At 29.5% G+C, this 22,500-nt stretch overlaps 1 protein-coding gene and 1 long non-coding RNA gene across 6 annotated transcripts in view; both read left to right on the top strand.

Annotated features, from left to right (window-relative positions):
- Positions 1-6,332, top strand: part of LOC124952812 — a 10,362-nt gene extending 4,030 nt beyond the window's left edge. For 2 of the 5 annotated variants that reach the window (XR_007102010.1, XM_047503252.1), the window contains exon 3: positions 6,097-6,332. Coding sequence is in view for 4 of the 5 variants with exons in the window: in XM_047503252.1 (XP_047359208.1) it covers positions 6,097-6,142 (46 nt within the window). In the remaining variant the exon portion in view is untranslated. Of the gene's footprint in view, positions 1-2,432; positions 2,632-6,096 lie in introns of those variants that run through there. The other 3 variants (XM_047503249.1, XM_047503251.1, XM_047503250.1) reach the window with 3 other exon arrangements.
- A 1,294-nt stretch (positions 6,333-7,626) lies between these two features.
- On the top strand, positions 7,627-19,569 carry LOC124952813. The gene is made up of 3 exons (XR_007102011.1): positions 7,627-8,912; positions 16,077-17,354; positions 19,422-19,569. It is a non-coding gene; the product is annotated as an uncharacterized LOC124952813 (long non-coding RNA).
- The last annotated feature ends 2,931 nt before the right edge of the window (positions 19,570-22,500 follow it).

Here is a 22,500-nt window from a genome sequence, read left to right as displayed (position 1 = left end):
CGACGACGACGACGAGGACAACGACGACGACGACGACGACGACGACGACGACTAAACTATAACGTAAGTAACGTAATGCAACGTAAATCATATTCCATGGAAATATCAAACGTTCTATAGGCCTTTAATTTTAAAAATAGCCAGCCTTTATCGTTAGATAGACGATACACGGAGTTTTTCACTCTTTAATATATAATCAAATGTATTTTTCCCCTTTTTTTCTTCTACTTCTTCTTTTTTTTTTCTTTCTTTCTTTTTTTTTTTTTTTTTTTTTTTTTTTAACAATCCTCTTCATCTATTTTTGGAATTGAAATTATTGATAGATCAAAGCACAGTCGTTACTTGAGTTCGAACGTTGAAATAAGTTATTTTTATTGATTTTTCATTTTTTTTTTTTTTCTTTTCTTCTCTTTTTTTTCCGTCCTTCATTTTCGTTCGTTTTTCTTTTGCACTTTTCAGTTTTCGCAAATATGTATTTTTCACTTTTTTTTTTTTTTTTTCCTTTTTTTTCTTTTTTTAAGGATTTGCGTACGCGCATCTGACCAACGCTCGTATATATTTTACTAGTCAAATATTTTACTGGTGATATTTTTTTTTCCTTCTTTTTTCTCCTTGTTTTTCTCTCAAAGATTCGACAAATTTACACGAATTGTGTTATCTCTACGAGTAATTGCGATTTACTCGAACTCTGATTTTATTAGTGACCTTTCTTCTTTTTTTTATTGTTTCTCTTTTTTTTTTTTTTTCTTTCTGTTAATCGAATTTGTGTATTTGAATGGGGAAATATATATAGATAAATTTTTTTTTTCTATTATGCATATAATTTTTTTCATTCTTTTTTCAGATATATCTTATTATAATAATAATAATAATAATAATAATAATAATAATTATTATTATTATTATTATTATTATTATTATTATTTTAATTAAATTAAATAATTATAAATTTCAAATTTCAAATTTTAAATAAATTACATATTAGGATAAATCTTTATCGTTCTATATCTGACGTGAATTAATTATTAATAGAACAATTTTTCGAATTAATAGTAGTTATTTCTTCCACCCTTCCCTACCCCCGCCCGCTCTTCCCTGCCCCTCCCAACGTCACGCAACGTACGACAAATTGACACGTATCCATTATCAATTATTAATTTACAAGGACAATATGATTTTCAGTGTACGATAATATTTAATATTTATCTTCATTATTAATACTCGGGCGCTAATCGAATTTTTCCTAAGCGTTCGTTTCTTTTTCATTTCTTTGATTTATCTTTCCCCCGCTCCTGCCTTCCCCTCTCGAAACCCCCCTTACAATTTCCACAATACAAATCCTTATTCACGAGAATTTCTAAAGATTTTCAAAGATTAATTAATTCACCTTGCAAATCTTTTGCAATCTTTTATCTTCTTCAAAAGATTTCTTTCCCCTTTGTTTTTTTCTTTTTTTATTTATTTATTTATTTTTTTTATATATATATATATATATAAAAAATTTTTTTTTTCTTTTCTTTTCTTTCTCTTCTTTTTCTTCTTTCATTTACATCATCATTCTTCACCCCTCGTTCCAATCAAGATGATAAAAATATCGTTCTGTGAGTTAATAAAAAAAAAAAAAAAAAAATAAAAAAATAAGAAAGGAAAAAAAGGAATAATAATGAAAGAATAAAAAGAAAAAGAAGAAAAATAGAAGGAAATGCGAGAAGGAACCAAACGACATGTATAGACTTTGTATCCATCGGTACTTTTCATGTTGAGAACCGAGAACCATATCACGCAGCTCCGTTTTATCGATCCGCAGCAGCCGAGAGGAACTTCGCGTCCCCTCCTCCTTTCTCCTTTACCTCTTCTCTCTCTCCTTCTCTCTCTCTCTCTCTCTCTCTCTCTCTCTCTCTCTCTCTTTCTCTCGTACACAGACGAAAACGCACACACCGATAGATTCTACTCCATCTTGCCGATTTCTGCTTTCACCTACGCGATCTTTATTCGTTTTTCCATTTTAACTATCATTCATTCTATCCTATTGCATTTAACGTCATTCATATGTGCATTCATTCATTTATGTATGTATCTATGTATCTATGTATTCCTATATGTATGTATGCATGTATGTATATATTTGTACATGTACATACGTACGTACGTAAATATTCATGTATATGTATTTTTAATTTAAAAAAAAATTATATATATATATATATATATATATATATATATATATTTATATATCATACGCAGAGAGAGAAATAATATTACGCGTAACATTTTTATACATTGTAATATTATATTTTATATATTTAATATTGTACATTGTATATGTACAATATATTACATTATATTTTCTTCTTGTTTTTTTTTTTTTTGTTTTTTTTCTTTTCTCTTCTTCTTCTTTTTTTTTCTTTTTCTTTTTTTTTTTGATATTATAGATTAATGAACGAAGAGGAGTCGCGTGACAATGCGGAAGAACAATGGCACGAAATCAATTGTAGTTTTCAGCATGACAGGAGTGCCTAAAAGGAGAAAGAGAGATAGGTAGATAGATAGATAGACAGATATAGAGAACGAGAGAGAGAGAGAGAGAAAGAGATTGAGAGAGAGATTGAGATTGAGATTGAGAGAGAGAGAGAGAGAGAGAGAGAGAGAGAGAGAGAGAGAGAGAGAGAGAGAGAGAGAGAGAGAGAGAGAGAGAGAGAGAGAGAGAGAGAGAGAGAGAGAGAGAGAGAGAGAGAGAGAGAGAGAGATGCAAGTTACAGAGAAAGGATTAGATATGGAGGAACGGATGGGAAAACGGTGATGGGGAGGATGGTGGGACGAGAAGTTTGGAATGGGAATAGTTGGGGGGTGGTACTACTGGTGGGGATGGGGGAATTTGAAGAGAGGCTGGGTCGAGTAGGTGAGAGAATCGACCCGTCGCGTTCCTTCCTTCCTTCCTTCCATCCTTCAAATGTGTCCTGTATGTCTCGATATTTTAGCCATTAAAATATTATTACTTTTTAATGTTATGTTATCAACTCTTTAAAATATATGTATATATATATATGTTTATAAAAATTAAGATTTGTCGTAGATGTTGAAATAATTTTGTTTAAATGATGGTATTATAAAAAGAAAAAAAAAAAAAAGAAAAATAAAAAAAGATATTAGACATTGTTGTATAAATAATTTATAAATTCTGATTTTAATTCTTTTTATTTATTGACACTGATATAATATATAAATATATGTACATACCTTCTTTTTTTTTTTTGATATTAATAAATAATTAATAATGACACTATAATGATCTTATATCATATAATTTATATGACAATATAATTTAGATATTCGAAATATACACAAATTTATGTCACTTGAAATTTGAAAGAAAAACTTGAAAAAAAAAAACGAAACATTTAATAAGTAAATTCAGATATATGTGACAATTGGAAGGGTTTTAATTATTGTAAAAAAAATCGTTAAAAAAAAAAAAGAAAAAGAAAAAAGAAAAAGGAAAGAAAAAAAAATTTACATGCACGAAATAGAAAAATTTTTATGTTAATGATACAATCAAACGAAAGAATAAAAATAAACAAACAAACAAACAAGAAAAGGTGGGTGGGAGGGGGAGGGGGATTGGATGGAAAGAAGACGCGTTGCTTGGAATATAAATTTTGGGTTTTTAAGAAATTTTCAAATTTCTTACTTTCAATAGCGATGCAAATATTTTTTGACGTAACGTTTGAGATTTTAATGATCTTGAACACGAAATAATGATAATAACGAATGGAACCAAGAAAAAGAGGAAAAATTTTTTACCTCCTGTATATCGAATATCTTTTGAAAGGTTGTGTATATTTGAACACAAGAGGAATCTCGAATGAAACTAGCTCTAGGTAGTTTCGTTCTTTTTATGAATAGTCCACAGAATGAATACAGTGTCTTTCTTCCAGAACGCACACACAGACACACGCATACGCGCGCACTCACGCATATACACACAACACACTCACACACACGTATACATAGACACTCGTTCTGTTTTTCTTTCCCTTTCTCTCGAAAAATTTTTGACGTTATCTTCAAGGCTGTCGACCGATGACACAGTGAGAATGTCAAGGTCAAGTTTCTCTATTACCTTTCGAAAAAAATAAGAATGTAAAAGGATCTCGATCTATGGAATATTATTATCTTTTTCTTTTTTTCTTTTTCTTGTTATTTTTTTTTTTTTTTTTATTTATTTATTTATTTTTTTTTTTTATCTTATTATCTTCATTTACTATATTTAATTTTTGTTTTCAATTTTTATTATCAGCAGGAAAATAAGATATACCTATGAAAAAATATTATATATAGTGGTAAATTAATATATAAAAAATCTGTAGATTCGTTTATAGGCCAATGAGATTTATTATGTAGTAATAATTAAAAATTTTGATATGAAAAAAAAATTATATAATATACAAAAAATATATGTATCTGTAAAAAATAAATATATATCATTTAGTATTAGATTAAATAACATGATCGAAATTGATAGAAATTCAAAGATCTTTTGGATATAAGGTGATCAGAAATATTCGCATAATGTGAAAACACACACACACATGCACACACACACACACACACACACACACACACACACACACACACACACAAAGAAACGGATTTAAAATCACCTCTCTCTATTTCTCTCTCTCTCTCTCTCTCTCTCTTTCTCTTTTTCTCTTTCTCTTTTTCTCTTTCTGAGTTTCGATCGTAGAAGCAAAGAGGACGAATCCTCGTTTCTGACAGTTAAGGTCAAGATCGTGGCTTTGGTCCATCGAAGAAGATTCATTGACGTTGTTCATATACTGACCTTGATAAAAAATATATATATACGTACATACATATATATATATATGTGTGTGTATATTTACTTAAGCAATTAATTTATTTATATTTTTATTATTAATTTTCTCACGAGGGAAACAATAAATGCATAAGCGATTAACAAATTATTTTTCCTAATATTTTTTTCTTTTATATTTTTTTTTCTTTCCTTTTTAATTTCTTTTGTTTTTCTTTTCTTTTTTTTTTTTTTTTTTCTCAACAAATTCTCGAAAACAAAAAAAAAGAAGGAAAAAGTAGTTCGATCGAATCTAACGACACACATTTATTTACATTCCAATTGTCATTTGATACGAGTTAGAAACTTTTTTGTCCTTTTCTCCTTTTTCTTTTTCCTTTTTTCATTTGTTTCTGGTTTTTTTTTCTTTTCTTTTTTTTTTTTTTTTTTTCCCCATAAATTCGTGTGTCGCCCAATGAATTTTTCTTTCTTATTTCATTATTAATGCCTCGTAAAAAGAGTGAAAAGGCAGAAGAAGGCCAGGTAATAGTAGGAAGAAAAAGAGAGCGAGAGAGAGAAAGAGAGAGAGAATAGTTATTTTTAATTTATTTAGACAGTTCCGTTTTACTTCTGCTTTCCAACATCTTCACGGATAGAAAAGAATGAAGATAAAATGACCGTGTGTATTTCTTTGTGTATGTGTGTGTGTGTGTGTGTGTGTGTGTGTGTGTGTGTTTATGTGCGTGCGAGAGAGAGAGAGAGAGAGAGGAAGATAGGAATCGAAGTTTAAAACTCAAAATAATCAATAAATGATTAATTTCCAAATAATTAATTATTAAACGTGGCAAAGTGAATTAACGAATGTCTTCGAGTAGAGAAATTCTTTAATGTGCGCTATATTCTCAATCGAAAATTCAAAACACCAATGAAATTAAAGAAAAATTTCGTTCGAATTGATTTGAATTACTACGTATTTAATTATTACAAATTTCTCTCCAATTTTGTTTTCTCCTTCTTTTTGTTTTCTTCTTTTTGTTCCTTTCCTTAATAATAATATTTTGTTTCTTTTCCTTTCTTCTGATATTTCCTACGAACATTATTTATCGTCGATTCATTATGTACTTCTTCATTGACACTTTTTTATTCGTTAGGAACAATAAAAAATGATATTATTTATTAGACGTTACCGTCTATCAAATAATAGAGGTAGACTATTTAATAATGCTATTCAAATTATATCGGTTGGACTTGTTTCTCGATGTGCGACGGTATTCTTGCTATTTTAGGAACTCCGACGGACCTAGAATGCACTCGTTGGCAACCCATTATTAAATAGGAACCCACCGACCATGTCAACGGCCTCCTAGTGCTTTAGTCGGTTACAGTAGTTTTACGAGGTTACATACATACATCATTCTCTCTGTCTCTCTCTCTCTTTCTCTTACATTCATTCGAATCGATTCGATCGATTTAATACCTAAGTGATAGTTTCGAATTTTTTTCGTATATGTAATAAAAAAGAAGAAAGAAAAGCAAAAAAAAAAAAAGAAGAAGAAGAAGAAGAAGAGAAGGAAAAGGAAAAAGCAAATTTATTTTTTCAAAATTAAATAACGAAAAATGAATGACATTAATGGGATAAATTGTATTTATCGTCACGAAGAATTTTCGTCGTTCGGTGAGTGAAATTTTCTTTCTCTTTTTTCTCTTTTTTTATTTATTTATTTTCTAAAAAAAAAAAAATATATATATATATATATATATATATGTAGTATTGTGATTGGAGTGACTATGTTTTATCGTAATTTTCTATAATGCGAATTATACTGATATGCAATCGATACATCGATTATTAACTTCTTATACCATAACGATTAGAATATCTAATAAGTTTAATCGCATACGATTAGAAAGAAAAATTAATCGTACTAAGTGATAATTTAAATGCGTATAATAAATTTGTAATGTCATCATTTCTTAAAACACAAATTATATTGCCAACTTTAAGTCAATATATCTGTTGTCAATTATCAGATACGGTACGTCACTCTGCTGTGTAATATAATTAGGAAATCGATAAAAAAAAAAAAAAAAAAAAAAAAAGAAACAAATTATAATTTAGACGATATACTTAATCGACATAACTCGATTATACCATAATTTTCTTATTTTACAATGATACTAATCATTATCCATTGATACCTCTCATTAACGTTAGACCTAATCATTAACGTTAGATCCTAATTATTAATGTTAGAGTCAACATTTCATTCCGTGCGTGATTAGGAGATATAAAAAGGAAAAAAAAAAACAAAAACAAACAAAAAATAGATTATCATTTACACGGTAACGAATAAATCGATATTAATTTAATCATATACCATTAATTTTTATTTTTAAAAATAATACAAATAATATATTATCTAACGATATCTTAGCCAATATATTAATTATCATTAATGTCATATAACGTTAACGTTATTATTTCATTGTTAATACAAAGGTCAGTATTGCAGTATCGACTAAAATGCGGCTCGAATCCATATATGATACGTACCTTGCTAAGAACGTGCTCCTTTCCTGGTTACGAATATATAACACAAAAGATTGATGGATCTCTGATTTATAGTCCACAATTTTCTTACGTCCAAGTGTTACCCCTCTCTTCCCCCGCTATACCCTCTCTCTCTCTCTCTCTCTCTTTCTCTTGTTCTCTTTTTTCATCCTTTTTCTTTTTTTTCCTTTTTTTCCTTTTTCTTATTTTTTTTTTTCTTTTTTTTTTTTTTTTTTTTTTTTTTTTTTTCTGATTTATACATTTGACCATAGTCAGCATCACGAACACGTCGAGACAGCCTACGTGTCTTGATAGTTGATTTCTAACGTTCTTTTTATTTTTCTTTAAAAATTCAAAATGCTCGCCGTAAAAAAAATTTTTCATCCGTCGTAACGTCGAACGCGTAACGTCGTAAACATAAGAACGAATAAATAATCGATAATTGAAATAATATCATGAGAATATAGTAAATGATAAATGAAATTATTATATATATCGGATGATTAATTTACAATCAGAAAATGGCGACGGACGCTATTATTAATAATTCGTCGTGCACGACAAATGGCGGTATAAACTTTCGAGAAAGATATTATTAAGGTAAATATAATGATCGATAATAAATTCGTATTGATACTCATCGATGATGATAAGTTTAAAATTTAAAATGGTTTTATACACTTTCGTGGAAAAAATTTCGTCCTGTTTCATGAAGTAAAGAAAAAAGAAAGTAAAAATAATAAAAAATAGTTTACAAATACAAAATGGCGGCAGAATGTTATCCATCGTACAGGAAAAGATTTTCGTTGAATAAATTTATATTACGTTTGTTTGTAATATATTCGTCGAAAATTTTTAAACGAAGATTGATAATTGAAATTTACGTAAATACGTAAAATGTAACTGCGAATAATGATTATGAAGATGCCAAGTTTACTCATGTAAAATTATCTACGATCAGGATTTCGTAATTCGAGTGGCATAGTTTTAACCGATGACGATGTTTAAAGTCGAACGAAAGAGAGAGAGAGAGAGAGAGAGAGAGAGAGAAAGAAAGAGACAGAGAGGTTAGGTAATCAAAATGATCTTCTTAGCTTAGATCGCAGTTGGCAGTGCGAAGTGAGATACGGTACTGTCGAAACAACGCGACGATCGATCGATCGATCGATCGATCACGAAAAACGATTACATTAAAAGCGCGAACGAGAGAGAAAGAAGAACGAAACGAAACGAAAAACAAACAAACAAAAAAAAAATATATATATATATATATATATATATAAAAGTAAAAAATAAAAATGGAAGAAATCTTCACGATTATTCGTAAGGGTTTAGAATTTATTCGAAAATTTACAAAAAATTTCGATAACATCGAAAAGGATCCCTTAGTGAAAAAAACGAGGAAGAATAAGAAGAAGAATGAGAAGAAGAAGTGGAAGAACGAACGAATCGACGATGATAAAAATTCGTATAATTCATTGAGAAAGAATGGTGATAATTGGACAGAGAACTTCCTTACCGACGAACCGATTCTACGCGATCTTCTTCTCGGTATACCGATCGAGCACGATCTTTTTGATATCGTTTGCACGATTAATCAATTATTATTCTATTATCTTATCGTCCGTGGTATATCACTTAGAATTTTCATATGAATTGCGATCACCATATTTTTTTCTTTTTCCTTTTTTTCTTCATTTTTTCTCCTCTTTTCCTTTCATTCTTTTTTCTTCTTCTTTTTTTTTTTCTGATGAAAACAAAATTTGTGAAATTTGACAATGATAATAAATAACATCGAGAAAGTATAAATTATTCCAAATCATTATCGACTTATCGACATACCGATTTAGAGATTTAAAATCGTTACTATTAGGATTATTTCTCGCAACTCGCATGTTCCTAGGAATAAGAAATAATTATTCGGGGAATGTGAAAATGAAAGGATGAGAGAGAACTGGGGTCACGGTGTATAAAGAATTGGTTTCGGGCAGTTGGCCAGTAAAAACGATCTTTGACGGTGAAATAGGTTGATGTAGTCGATTTATAAATGGATTCGTTGAGAATTAAAGAGCATAACTATGTTTTCCTCTTATGCATCGATTCATCCTCTTATTTTAACTAAACAACATTTTACGAGGAATAATTTGCCTAATTAAATTGGGTCGCCTTATATACGTATATATATGTATATATATATATATTATAATCATAATTAAATCAATTATGATTAATGCTATGATTAATATTGTGTTTCATTAATTATTCAAAAATAAAAAAGGTAAATAATAATAATAACAACAATGATAATAATAATAATAACAACAATTGCAAATTGTATTCATTGTATTTAAATTATAATTATACATATAATTATTTTAGAGAATTTGACTCGTAAAACTTTATTTGGATCATTACAGTACACGTTTTTATCTATACGATATATATATATATATATGTATATATATATGTAGTTTGTGTATATGTGATCTTACATGACATGCATAGATGGAGCAAGCGATCAATCAATTTGCATGTCTTGCTTAAAAAAAAAAAAAAAAAAAAAAATTAATTAATTAATCAACTTAATTTCGTAGCTTAGCATAAAAAAATGATATTACGTAACTTGTGATTTGAATTCTCTCTCTCTCTCTCACTCTCTCTCTTCTTTTTTTTTTTTTATCTTTTAACTTTAGAAAATAATTATTCGCATTTGATAAACGTATATGATTATTTTTGGACACACTGTGTATTAACGAAAACTTCCAATGAATCATGCGACACGTGAAACGTAGAGAATATTTTTGGGATTTGGGGTTACTCTCTTTCTTGGTAACACCATACGCTTTATGTATATCGCCATCAAACATTTTCACTTTCTTATTTTATCTTCGTCCTCCTGAGGGTCCAATGGGAAACTATGCGTTGGTCCATATCACGTATTTCTTGTGTGGGTTCCAAGATTCCTAGTAAAGAAACGTGACTCCCGTCTAACATTTTTTTTTATTTTTTTTAATTTTTTTTTTTATTATTTTATTTTCAATCCTTCATACTCCCACGTATCTTTCCGTTTCGTCGAAAAAATCTGAATAATCCCCATAAAAAAAAAACAAAAAGAAAATCTAATTCATCCTCGGAGTTTGTAATATTCATTTTCTTCTTTTTTTTTTTTTTCTTCCTTTTTTTTATTTTTTATTTTTTATTTATTTCATTTTTTCTTTTTTTCTTTTTGTAAATTCGAACAAATCGAAAAAAAATCGAACGAACGCGCAATTGATTTTCTGGCAATTTAATTTTATTTATAATGAAAAAGAGAAGAGAAGGAAAAATGATTGAAAAAAAAATTGAATCAATGAAAAAAAAAAAAAAAAAATATATATATATATATATATAATAACAATCATAGTTCATTGAGAACGATATTCGTCGATTGCACCTTCCTCCTAACAAAAAAAAAAAAATAATAATAATAATAATAATAATAATAATAATAAAATAAAATAAAATAAATAAATAAATAAATAAATAAACGAATGATTGAATGAATCTTAGCATAAGTTGGCCGCCCTTTTAATTGACCTTGCCTCGATGGTGTACATTGTACTCTCTTTCCGAGGTCATTGACCCTTACTTAGGTTGGTGCGCGCAATTAACTGGAACCCCGTTCGTTGCGCTCTCTTAATTAACGACTATTACAACCATTTGAAAACCTTATCATGACGTTATGCCATTTATATGCAACACATACACATATATATATGTATGTATACGCGAAGACAAAGAAAAACAGATTCTACATATAAAAAAAATTGTCCTTAAACCCTTCAAAAAAAAAATGAATAAATAAATAAATAAATAAATAAATAAATAAATAAATAAATAAATAACAAAATAGAATATAAACTTTTCCTGATTTTTGTTTTCTTTCTTTCTTTAATAATAATAATAATAATAAAAAAAAAAAAATAATAATAATAATAATAACAATGGTAATAATAATTCAATAAGTTTAATTTTTATACATTTATTTTTTTAATATAATAATTTTTATTTTTATAATATAAATCGTTGTCATATGTAAATATATTGAATTAAAATTTTTTACTTATATATATGCATAAATATGAAGAAAAAAAAAAAAGAAAAGATTGTACGAATAAAAATTTTAAGAAAAAATTAAAAAGAAATATAACAATAATTAAATAATAATATACATTTTTTTTCCTTCTTTCTTTTTTTGTAATAGTCATAATTTAATAATCTTAATTCAATATATATATATATATATATATATATATATATATATATATCTAATATATAAATTAAATAAATTTATCGAATGTATCTAGAATACATACGTACACATACACACACACACATATATATATATATATTTACTGTTATATATCCGGATGTATTTACATATACAACATATGTATGTTAGATTAGAAGAGAGATTCTAATCGTGGCACGCGCGTTTAGAATGTTCGCGTGACGCCGGAATTCGTAGTCCTAGTCGAATTAAATGGTTACGCTTGTTAAGATCGAAGGTTCAAGGATACTGCGGGATATTTCCTTATAGAGCGTTCTTCTTCCTTGCTTAGAAAAAAACAAAGATTAAAAAGAAAAAAAAAAAAAAAAAAAAAAAAAAAAAAAAAAAAAAGGAAGAAAAAACAATTAAAAAAGATTAGCCTTTCCTAAAACTATCCGCTATAAACAGACAGAGAGAGAGAGAGAGAGAGAGAGAGAGAGAGAGAGAGAGAGAGAGAGAGAGAGAGAGAGAGAGAGAGAGAGAGAGAAAGATCAATTTTGTTCTAAAAACTTCGTCTAAATCGTAAAACGTGATTGCTTTTTTTCCTTTGGGAAAAAGAAAAGAAAAAAAAAAAGAAGAAGAAGAAGACAGAAATACCTAACATACATTCAATCGATTTCTTCAATAAATTAAAATATTAAATTTAGAATTGATATTAGCATATCCGTGATAGTGATTACGGAACTATATAAGAAAAAAAAAGAAAAAAAAAAAACTAAGAAAGAGTAATTTAATATCCGCATTACATAATCAACTAGGATAATGTGTGAAACCTTGATAAAAAAAAAAAAAAGAATTATTTTCCCAGTTAAGTAACTTTTCTAATCACCGGATTGGGATGGCATGAGACTGTAAAACAAAAATGAAAGAAAGAAAATAATCTTTCGATTTATTATTATTATTATTATTATTATTATTATTATTATTATTATATATTTTTTTTTTTTTTGTTTTTTTTTAATCATCAGAAATCGTATCTCGTTAAAATTTATTTCTAATACATTTTGTTTACTAAGGTGCTTATGTCCAAAATTAGAAATAATATATTATTCTTCCTGGTCTATGATTAGATTTATTTCACGGATAACTTCATTCGAAAATAATTGCATACATATGTATGTACTTATGCATATATATATATATACATACATGCGTATACATACACACACGGAATCGACAAATATCAAAAAATTGTAATTCGTGCGAGTGAGATAGAAAAGTATGTAAATATAGAGATGGAATTTGGGCGGAGGAGGTAAAAGGTAAAGTTAGAAATGATAGAAGGAAGGAGGGAGAGAGAGAGAGAGTCACGAAGCATTAACAATGTGGTACACTTTACGTCGATAACATCAACTCCGAGCCTACTCTTTATCATCCAAATTCCAATGTGATATGTAGGCGCACAGCTGTAGCAGTTGGACGAACACAAACGATGCATCCATCCCTCTCTCTCTCTCTCTCTCTCTCTCTATTTATCTCTATCTCTATCGCTATCTCTCGTTCAGTACATCTCACGATGATGCAGTGCACTAGAGTTACTCCTCTCGAAATCCACTCTAAAGACACCCAAACCTCTCTTTCCAGCCTCACTTTCCACTTCCCCAATCGTTCCTCACCCATCCTTCATTACTCTCCTTTCTCCCTCCCACTCGACCCACCCTAACCAAAGCCCCTCTCCCTCCTTCACCATCCCGATTTCAAATCGTTTCCCGTGTTCGCAGTATTCGGCTTCGAGCCAACGTCTACGTGGAGAGAGAGAGAGAGAGAGAAAGAGAGAGAGAAATGACACACGTGGTATTTCAGAAGTTGGTTGAAGGAATTTGAGGGGGAGGGATCGAGGGTGGTGGGAGAAAGAAGAAAAAAACGTGAGTCAGTTGACCTCTTGAACGATACCACAATTATGATATTTGTTCAAGTGATAGGGCCAAAAAAAGGAATGATAGTACAATGAAAACAATATGGCGTATGTAAATACAATATGGCGGATATCTCCTAGGGAATTTATTTTTTTCTTTTATTTCTTTTTCTCCCTCCCAGCCCACCAGCTTTCCTCCCCCTCATGCTTTATTTATTATATCTGTTGTTCTTCCAATCAATCCTTGTCCTGAATGTATACAGATATAGGGAAAAAATGATAATAGATATCTATACAATATGGCGGATATCTTGTAGATATATGTGTTTTGTTTTTTTCCTTTTTTTTTCTTTTTTTTTTTTTTTTTTTTTTCCTATCCACCCGACATCATATTTCATTTTTTACATCATTGTGTTCCTCCGTCGATCCATTCGATATCAAATTTTCCAATCAAATATTTACAAAAAAAAGTTTCGAAAGTTCATAAAAGAAGTTTTTCGCGGAGGCGGGAATAGAGAGGGGTTGGCGATGGGAATTGAGGAGGGATGTGATGGGAGGTTAGCAAAACGCGCGAATCAAACGACTCACTATGTGAGCGACATAGCGATTATTATCGTGTCGTTCAGCGGTAAAAGGCACAGTTTATGTCGATACAATATGGCGCATATATCGTGGAAACAATATTTCGAATTGACGACTTCATATTTTATTTAATACATCATTGTTCTATCATTTATCATTGTCCGAGCAAACATTTACTCGAAAACAAAGAACAAACGAGAAAAATTAATGTAGTAATTTCGAAAGTTTTGTAAACAGTATTTTGGGAATGGATGAGTAGGAGGCGGCTGAATAGAGTAGAGTAGGATAGAATAGGATAAGATAGGGAAGCGAAGAATGAAATGTAAAAATCAAATGATTCTGTAATGATATCATTTTTATTATGGTCGGTTTTTTTCTTTTCTACATTCATCCCTACAACTAATAAAAAAGGAGAGAAGGAAATAAATGACACAGTTATTGATATATCTGTCGGATATCGTACTTGTAAATATTTTTAGGATCGTTCGTTGTCTCCTACGTCATGTTTTATTTATTACGTAGTGTCGTTAGAACAGTATTACTTTATTTCCGTCCGTCCTGTTGGCTGGAGACAACCGGGAGAAGGGGTTGGTGAGAGGTTTGGTCGGTGTATTATTGGAAATATATATTTTGACGTTTGTCTAAGATAATTTGACGTACATGCTTATACACCGTAATCGATCACGATAGTTTTTCCTATCGCATAATTAAAACGCAAATTGCAACGAGATGAAAGATAAGCACCCAGTTTACTTCTTGTTTGGCAACTTATATAATAAACTTGTTTGAAATATGAGACAAGGTCACGATCGTCTGTCGCGATTTCTCGAACAGTATCGGAATCGTATGACAATTTCTTTGTGTATATATATGTATGTGTGTGAGAAGGAGGGAGAGAGAGAGAGAGAGAGAGAGAGAGACAGAGTTGAATAGAGATAAATAGGTAGATAGGTAGATAGGTAGATAGGTAGATAGGTAGATAAACTGAATTGATTGATTAACTGACTTTCTTTTTTCCTTTATCCTTACGATCGTTTGTTCTCAAATGCTAATATACAACATATATATATATATATATATATATATATATATATATATATCGTATGTTGGAAAATATCTGAAAAGTATCCATTAGATGGATGACAAACACAGACCGGGTAAAATAGGCTTGAAAATAATAGTGTGACGTCGAGAGGACACATTGGGGTGGAATGTTCGGAACTGCGTCACCGATGCTTTTCATCGACCCCTTTCTCTGTTTCAACCCCTTACCTGGTCTTATCATCAAGCCTTTGTCGGATTTTTTAATCACTTACTATCTTTCTCTCTCTCCCTTCCTCCCTCCTTCTCTCTCTCTCTCTCTCTCCCTCTCTCTATCTATTTATGCTCCCTCCCACTCTTTGCATCCATTTTATATTTGGATCATATGATGTGTGTTTCTTTATAAATTAATTATTTTCTTTCAAGTGGTCGGTCTGAAAATTGCTTCGGTCTGAAAATTTTTTATTTGAATTAGTTTAACCCAGTTTTCATTATAATACGTACGTATATGCATACAAAACAAAAAAAAATCAATTGATCGTTTTGAAAATTAATTAATTTTTTTTTCTTCTATTTTCTTTGTTCTTTTTTTTTTCTTTTTTTTCTTTTCTTTTTTTTTTTTTTCTATTTCTATAAAAGAAAATAATCTCTGAAGAAATTTCAAAATTTCTGAAATATCCTACATACACACATACATACATACATACATACATACATACATATATATAAAATATATATATGTGTATATTATTATTATTATTATTGCATTCTAACCAAAAGTATTAGAGAAAAAAAAGAAAAAAAAAAAAAAAAGAAAGAAAAATAATGTAATATACTCGAATAAAGAGCATTCATTTTATATATATATATATATATATATATATATATATATATATATATCCAACATCAGAATTAATTTATCGTTAAGTATGGAGAAGAGACATTATTTAGAATGAAGTGGAAGAGAAGTATGATAGCGATTCGACAGAGGGTAGCTCGAGCGGTTAGTAGCGATAGAGAGTAATAGTGTGTATATGTGTGTGTGTTGGTGACGGTGGTGGGGATGATGGCGAAGGGTTCGGCGTTGGTCGTGTCGAGCGTTCGGTACTCCTCGGTAGTCAGTCGTCCGACAGACGCCGCGCCGTGAGCATCTATTGTTGTAATTATCTCTTATTAAAGCTTTTACCCTTTCGAGACAGAAACGGGGGATACACGATAACACGTCTAATTGTCCTAACTTCCCTAGATCGTTATTATCTTCCTATTCTTCCTTTATTTCATTGATTTTATCAAATCATTTCTCTTTCTCTCTCTCTTTCTCTTTATTGTTGTTGTCGTCGTCGTTGTGTGTGTGTATGTGATCGTATAAGAGAATAGATCAAACGAGATATAGAACCAAAAAAAAAAAAAAAAAAAAGAAAAAAAAAAACAAGGAAAGAAAAGGAAGAAAATTTTATCAACAAGGAAGGATCATCGTGAAGCCTTCGTATAAGTGCAAGCAAGGTCATTGCACTTTAACTTGTTCTTGTTGAATTTCCTCTCTCTCTCTCTCTCTCTCCCTCTTCCTCACACACACCACACACACACACGCACACAAAAGTGCACGTACGCACACACGTACACAAAGAAGAAGAAAAAGAAGCTGATACCGTTAACTCAAATCTCGCCGATCTTTTTAGTTTTTCTCAATTTTCCACGAAAAAGAAGGAAGAAGAAAAAGAAGAAAAAGAAGATAAAGAAGATAGAGAAAAAAAGGTCAAATTGACAGAAATTAAAAAGTGCAATCTTTTTAATCTTACATAAATTTATCTATCATTGATTATATGTATATATACATATATATATATTTATATTGGAGTTAAATTAATAAAATACAATTAATATTGATATCGAGAGAAGATAGAATTAGAGAGGAGGAGGAGAAAGAGGAGGAGGTTTGCACGTATATACGTTTGTATAAATCTATTAAAAAGATGCGTACCGTGAGCGAGGTTATGAAAAATCGTGCGATCAGCTGACTAACCGAACTATTTGGTGTTACGAGCTACGCCAAAAGGAACAACGACGGACGGTTACGAACGTCCTCCATTCGGAAGAATTCTTCTCAAGAAGAACGACGGAGGAGTTTATCGAGCTGTTCCGTCATGACGTTCGGGACGCCTTTCCACAACGAGAAATCTCGTTTTGCCATCGATGCTACCAATAGGTACGTTCATTAATTTCATTCGTCACGTGTATATGTGTATATCTCTCTCTTCTTCTCTCTCTCTTTCTCTCCCTTTTGAGTGTACAAATCTCTCTCTCTCTCTCTCTCTCTCTCTCTCTTTTTCTATCTATCTATCTATCTATCTAACTATTTATCATTATCTCTTGTTTTTTTTTTTTCAATTTAAATTTTCGTTTAGGAATTTGAATTTCAAAAAGGAGAAATGAGAGAGAGAGAGAGAGAAGGAAATGATCTATCGTTTCAAGATGGCGTCCTCCGTCGATAATAAATTTATTCGTTATTTCTTAAGTTTTTCGAAAGAGTGAGATAAGTAAATAAATGAATAAGTAAAAACAATATGGCGTGGTGTCTCAAAAAATCATATCTATATATATATATATATTAAAAAGAAAAGAATATCACACACGCATGATACACATACGTGCAATTATTTAATATCAAAGGATTATAAATGAAATTATGAAAGAAGATTCCTTGGTATTCTTTGCATTTTCGAATAATACGGAAAGACGAAAAGCGAGAAAAGATAAAACAATATGGCGGCCTTATCAGATAAGAAATGTTCACGTGTTTCTTCTTTTTTTTTTTTTTTCTTTTTTTTCTTTTGAAAGAAAAGAATTGAAAATTAAAACGTACGAAATATATTCTCTCTCTCTCTCTCTCTCTCTCTCTCTCTCTCTCTCTCTCTCTCTCTCTCTTTTTTTATACTTCTTAATTGAAAAATTAATAACACTTTTTCGTTAAACAAACGTTCAAACGTATTTGTAAACGATAATTATTGGGATCGGTCGTTTACTCGTAACGTAATTTATGCGTACATACGTTACACGTTTCACTTTGTGTAAAAAGAAAAAGGAAAAGGAAACAAAGAGAGAAAGAGAGAGAGAGATAGAGAGAGAGAGGGAGAGAGGGAGGTAGAGAAAGAAAAAAGGTCACTGAAACAAATAGGAATGCGGAGGAGAAAATAAAATATTCTCTCTCTCTCTCTCTCTCTTTATCCTTATCTCTCCTTATCTCTTTTTAAATTTCCTTCTCTATTTTCCTTTAGTTAGTTATAATAAAAAATTATTATATTGTTCGTGTTTTAACATCTCCGAAGACAAGAGAACTTCTAACTAACTATACTTCCCATTAATTTTCCTTGTCGGAAAAATAATGCTATATATATATATATATATATATATATATATATATATATATATATATATCAAAAGAGATCTACAGTTTCGACTCGTATTTTTAGTCGATTGATTGTATGCAAATCAACATTACGGTAATACGATTGTACAGTTATGAATATTCTTCCTCTCGCAGTAAATCTTCGTTCGATCGTTCGTTCGTTCGTTTGTTCGTTCGATAGATCGTTCTTATCGTTAGATAGATCTTAAATAACCAATAGAAAATATAATGATCGATAAGTTTAGTACATTTCTTTTTTTTTTTTTTTTTTTTCGAACAGGTGTTTACGATCGTGTGAGGAAAAAAAAAGAATTACAAAGAAATTTCAACGCCAATCTACGAAAATTTAATTTGACAGATTTTATAAGATAATCCGTTCGACTTAATCGATAAAGAAATTATTTTATTTCTATTAAATAATACATATTAATAACAATAATAATAATAATAATAATAATAATAATAAAATGAGATAATAATAATAATAATAATTGTCTTTGGATCAATCGTTAGTAATGAAAAAAAATTGAGTGAAGATAGAGAAAAAAAAAAAAAAAAAAGTAAATGAAAAACGAAAAAAGATAAAGGACATTGAAAGTTTCTCTTTTCTTTTTTTTGTTTTCTTTTTTTCTTCAATTTAAAATGATCATCAATATAAAATGGGTGACGATCGTGATAATCGGGGGGCGAAGAGGAGCATGATGGGTGGTGGAGGAGGAGGAGGAGGAGGAGGAGGCGGCACAATCGTTAAATTCTCGAAATAAGCCCGATAATAACTCACACTCTTTCTCTCTCTCTCTCTCTCTCTCTCTCTCTCTCTCTCTCTCTCTCTCTCTCTCTCTCTCTCTATACCCTATCTTTCCACAGGATGAAGCGATAATCTTCTCCGAGCGAATGAAAATTTATCCGTCCGATCATCATTACCAAGGCATGATGCTAAATGAGAGACGAAATGAAATATAATAGAGAACCCCTTGTTAGAGTTAATAAATACTAAGAGGAGAAAAAGAAATCAAGTGGGGAAAGTGATTGTCCTGGGGGGCGGGGGGGCAAGGGGGTGGAGAGAGACAGACGAGAATAAGCTTTCTGCTGAATACGGGCATTAATTTTATAATAAATTTAAGGAAAAGAGAAAAGAATAATTACGAAAAAAGAAAAAAAAACGAAATCGAACATAAGAAATTATAGCACGTAAAAATGATATACTATAACGGAGTACAACGTTGAATAAACGGATGAAAGGGAATACGCGCGCACGTGTATGTGTGTGTAAATACATCGACGATAATTTAACATAATTAAAATATTATTAAATAATCGTACATAGGTTATTGGTGTAAGTATTACGATGATAAATGAAAAATTAAAACAAAAATAGGTATTTAAAAATAAATAAAAAAAAATATATATATATATATATCATAAAAAAATTAATTAGGTTAAAATTATAATATATATATGTGTGTGTGTACTATTAAAAAATATATATATATATATAATAAAAAAAATAAAAGAGAAATTAATATTAAATTACGTAAAAAATGTATAACATCGACGATAAATTAGAAATAAAGAAAGAAATGAAACAATAAATAAATGCATTTATAGATTTAAATTAAACGTTTACGATATAATGAAAAAGAAAAGAAAAAAATAATGGAAGAATAAAATATATATACATATATATATATATATATATAATTCAAATATCACGAAATTAATTAATTTAAATTATTGGAATAATTATACAAAATAAAAACCAAGATCTATAAAATAAATCTTGTTAATATGATTTCCTATATAATACATATACAATATATATATATATATATATATATATATATATATATATATATATATACCTCGTATATTCTACATAATTATGTTATTTTACATAAGTAGCGAATAAAATTTCTAAGACGTCTTTTCGTAGATGTAACATTTCTTGGTTATAAACCAAGGGCATAGTCTTATATATTCACGTAACATGGTTTTCTTCTAGGATAAGAGGAGAAACCTTTCAGAGAATGATCAAATAAAATTGAATAAGCGAGAGAAAGGTGTATATATATATATATATATATATATATATATATATATATATATATATATACCGGTCGATGAACCTAACAGATGCTATACTGTCTTTCGTAGAAGTACGGAAACGAGGAGACAAGGTCGTATTATGGAGGAGAGTAGATTACTATGACCTTATTAGCTTCGATTCAACGTTTATGTGCATCATGATCAACGACAAAGAAATAGATCGTTAAACTACACTTTGGTGTCGACGAATTATTTAAAATATATTTTTATTATTTACAAAAAATTTAATTAAATCTAATCGACACGATTGAACAATTCTTTTGTTTTATTTTATTATTTCATATGAACGATTTCAAGCAGGGTTTATAAATATGATTTTAAAATGTGATCATACAGAAATTTCGATTGAAATGAGTTCAATGGCGCGTTACGGTTGAGAACCATTGAATTCCTTCTTCTTTTTTTTTTCTTTTCTTTTTTTTTCTTTTTTCTTTCCTTCTTTTTTAATCTAACAGATAAATCGTATAAAATCTACGAAGCGAATTTTTCCGAGAAAACCTTTTTTAGAAATGAGAGAAAATCTATCGAGACAAAGGAAATAGATGTAGGATTGGATCATGTTAGATCATTATTCATTAAATCGTTCATTGTTCGAATTAACAATGAAAAAAAAAAATATATATATATATATATCCGTGTATATAGTTTTATATTAATTAAATCATTGGAAGGTTGTACGAAAAAACGAAACTCATTATAATAAGTATTGTCTTAAATGACAATTAAATATATAAATAATAAAATAATAAATTGTAATAAATTCTTTCCTTTTGACTTGTTTGATGTTCAACAGGAAACTTACTTTCCCTAGCGCGATGAATCGTATATACTTATGTACATAAATAAATACAAACATACATACGTTACATACGTATATATGTACGTATGTAGTAGTTCTTGATATATTCGTTATTATGATCATTATTATACAGTTTGGAACGTTGACAAAGCAAAATACTATAATATATCATATCTTCAATGATTTAAGTTATTTATGAGTGGGTATCTTTGTTCGATGAAAGAAAGAGAAAGATAACTTGTGGGTAGAGAGACGAAGTATATATATACACACACGCGCGCGCGCATGGTGTGTGTATGTGTATAACGAAGAGAGAGAAAGATAGAAATATACAAAATTATATAATAATTTTTTACTTTCATATTCAAATACGAGAATAATAATGTAATACTCTTTGTCTCTCTAACAAGAGTACTTTCGTTAAATAAATTGTTTTATCTCGCGAGCTGAACAAACAAAAATGGCTTCCTACATAGGTGTTATTTTTTTTATTAGACCAATTGTTGCCTCGAACAATCAACATGGCCCCTTTTACTTACTCAGAAGTTTCTTTTGTTATTAGATTATTTTTTTTCACTCTTCTTTTTTTTTCTTTTCTTTTTTTTTTCTTCTTTGTTTTTTTACGACAGTGGCTTTTTTTTTTTTTTTAACTATTGTATATTATAAATGATGAATTTTATCCGATAGATGTCACGTCGACCGATCAACATGGCGGGTCTTTCTAGAGATCGCTGTTGTTGAATTTTAGTTTTTTTTTTCTTTTTTTTTTTTTTTTTTTTTTTTTTTTTCTTTTCTTTCTTTTTTCATCATCGTTGTTATTGTTTTTACCAATGTTGTTTTTACCGTTTGGTCATTTTAATGACGAAGGGAAAGGTCGCACATTCATTGTCAAATTAGTGGCTGGTTATGGTCATTGCGCCAATTCCCTTCTACATCCGTCCACCACGTCATTCTTTCGCGCGTAGGCTGTTGCCACTTTGTTTCGTCCACGAGTATCAAATGTGTCTCGGCATGTTATAATGTCTTTCTTTTTTCTTTTTT

The sequence above is a fragment of the Vespa velutina genome, chromosome 11 (assembly GCF_912470025.1).
Source record: "Vespa velutina chromosome 11, iVesVel2.1, whole genome shotgun sequence".
In the NCBI taxonomy this organism is placed as follows: domain Eukaryota; kingdom Metazoa; phylum Arthropoda; class Insecta; order Hymenoptera; family Vespidae; genus Vespa; species Vespa velutina.
This window is presented reverse-complemented; position numbering and strand designations above follow the sequence as displayed.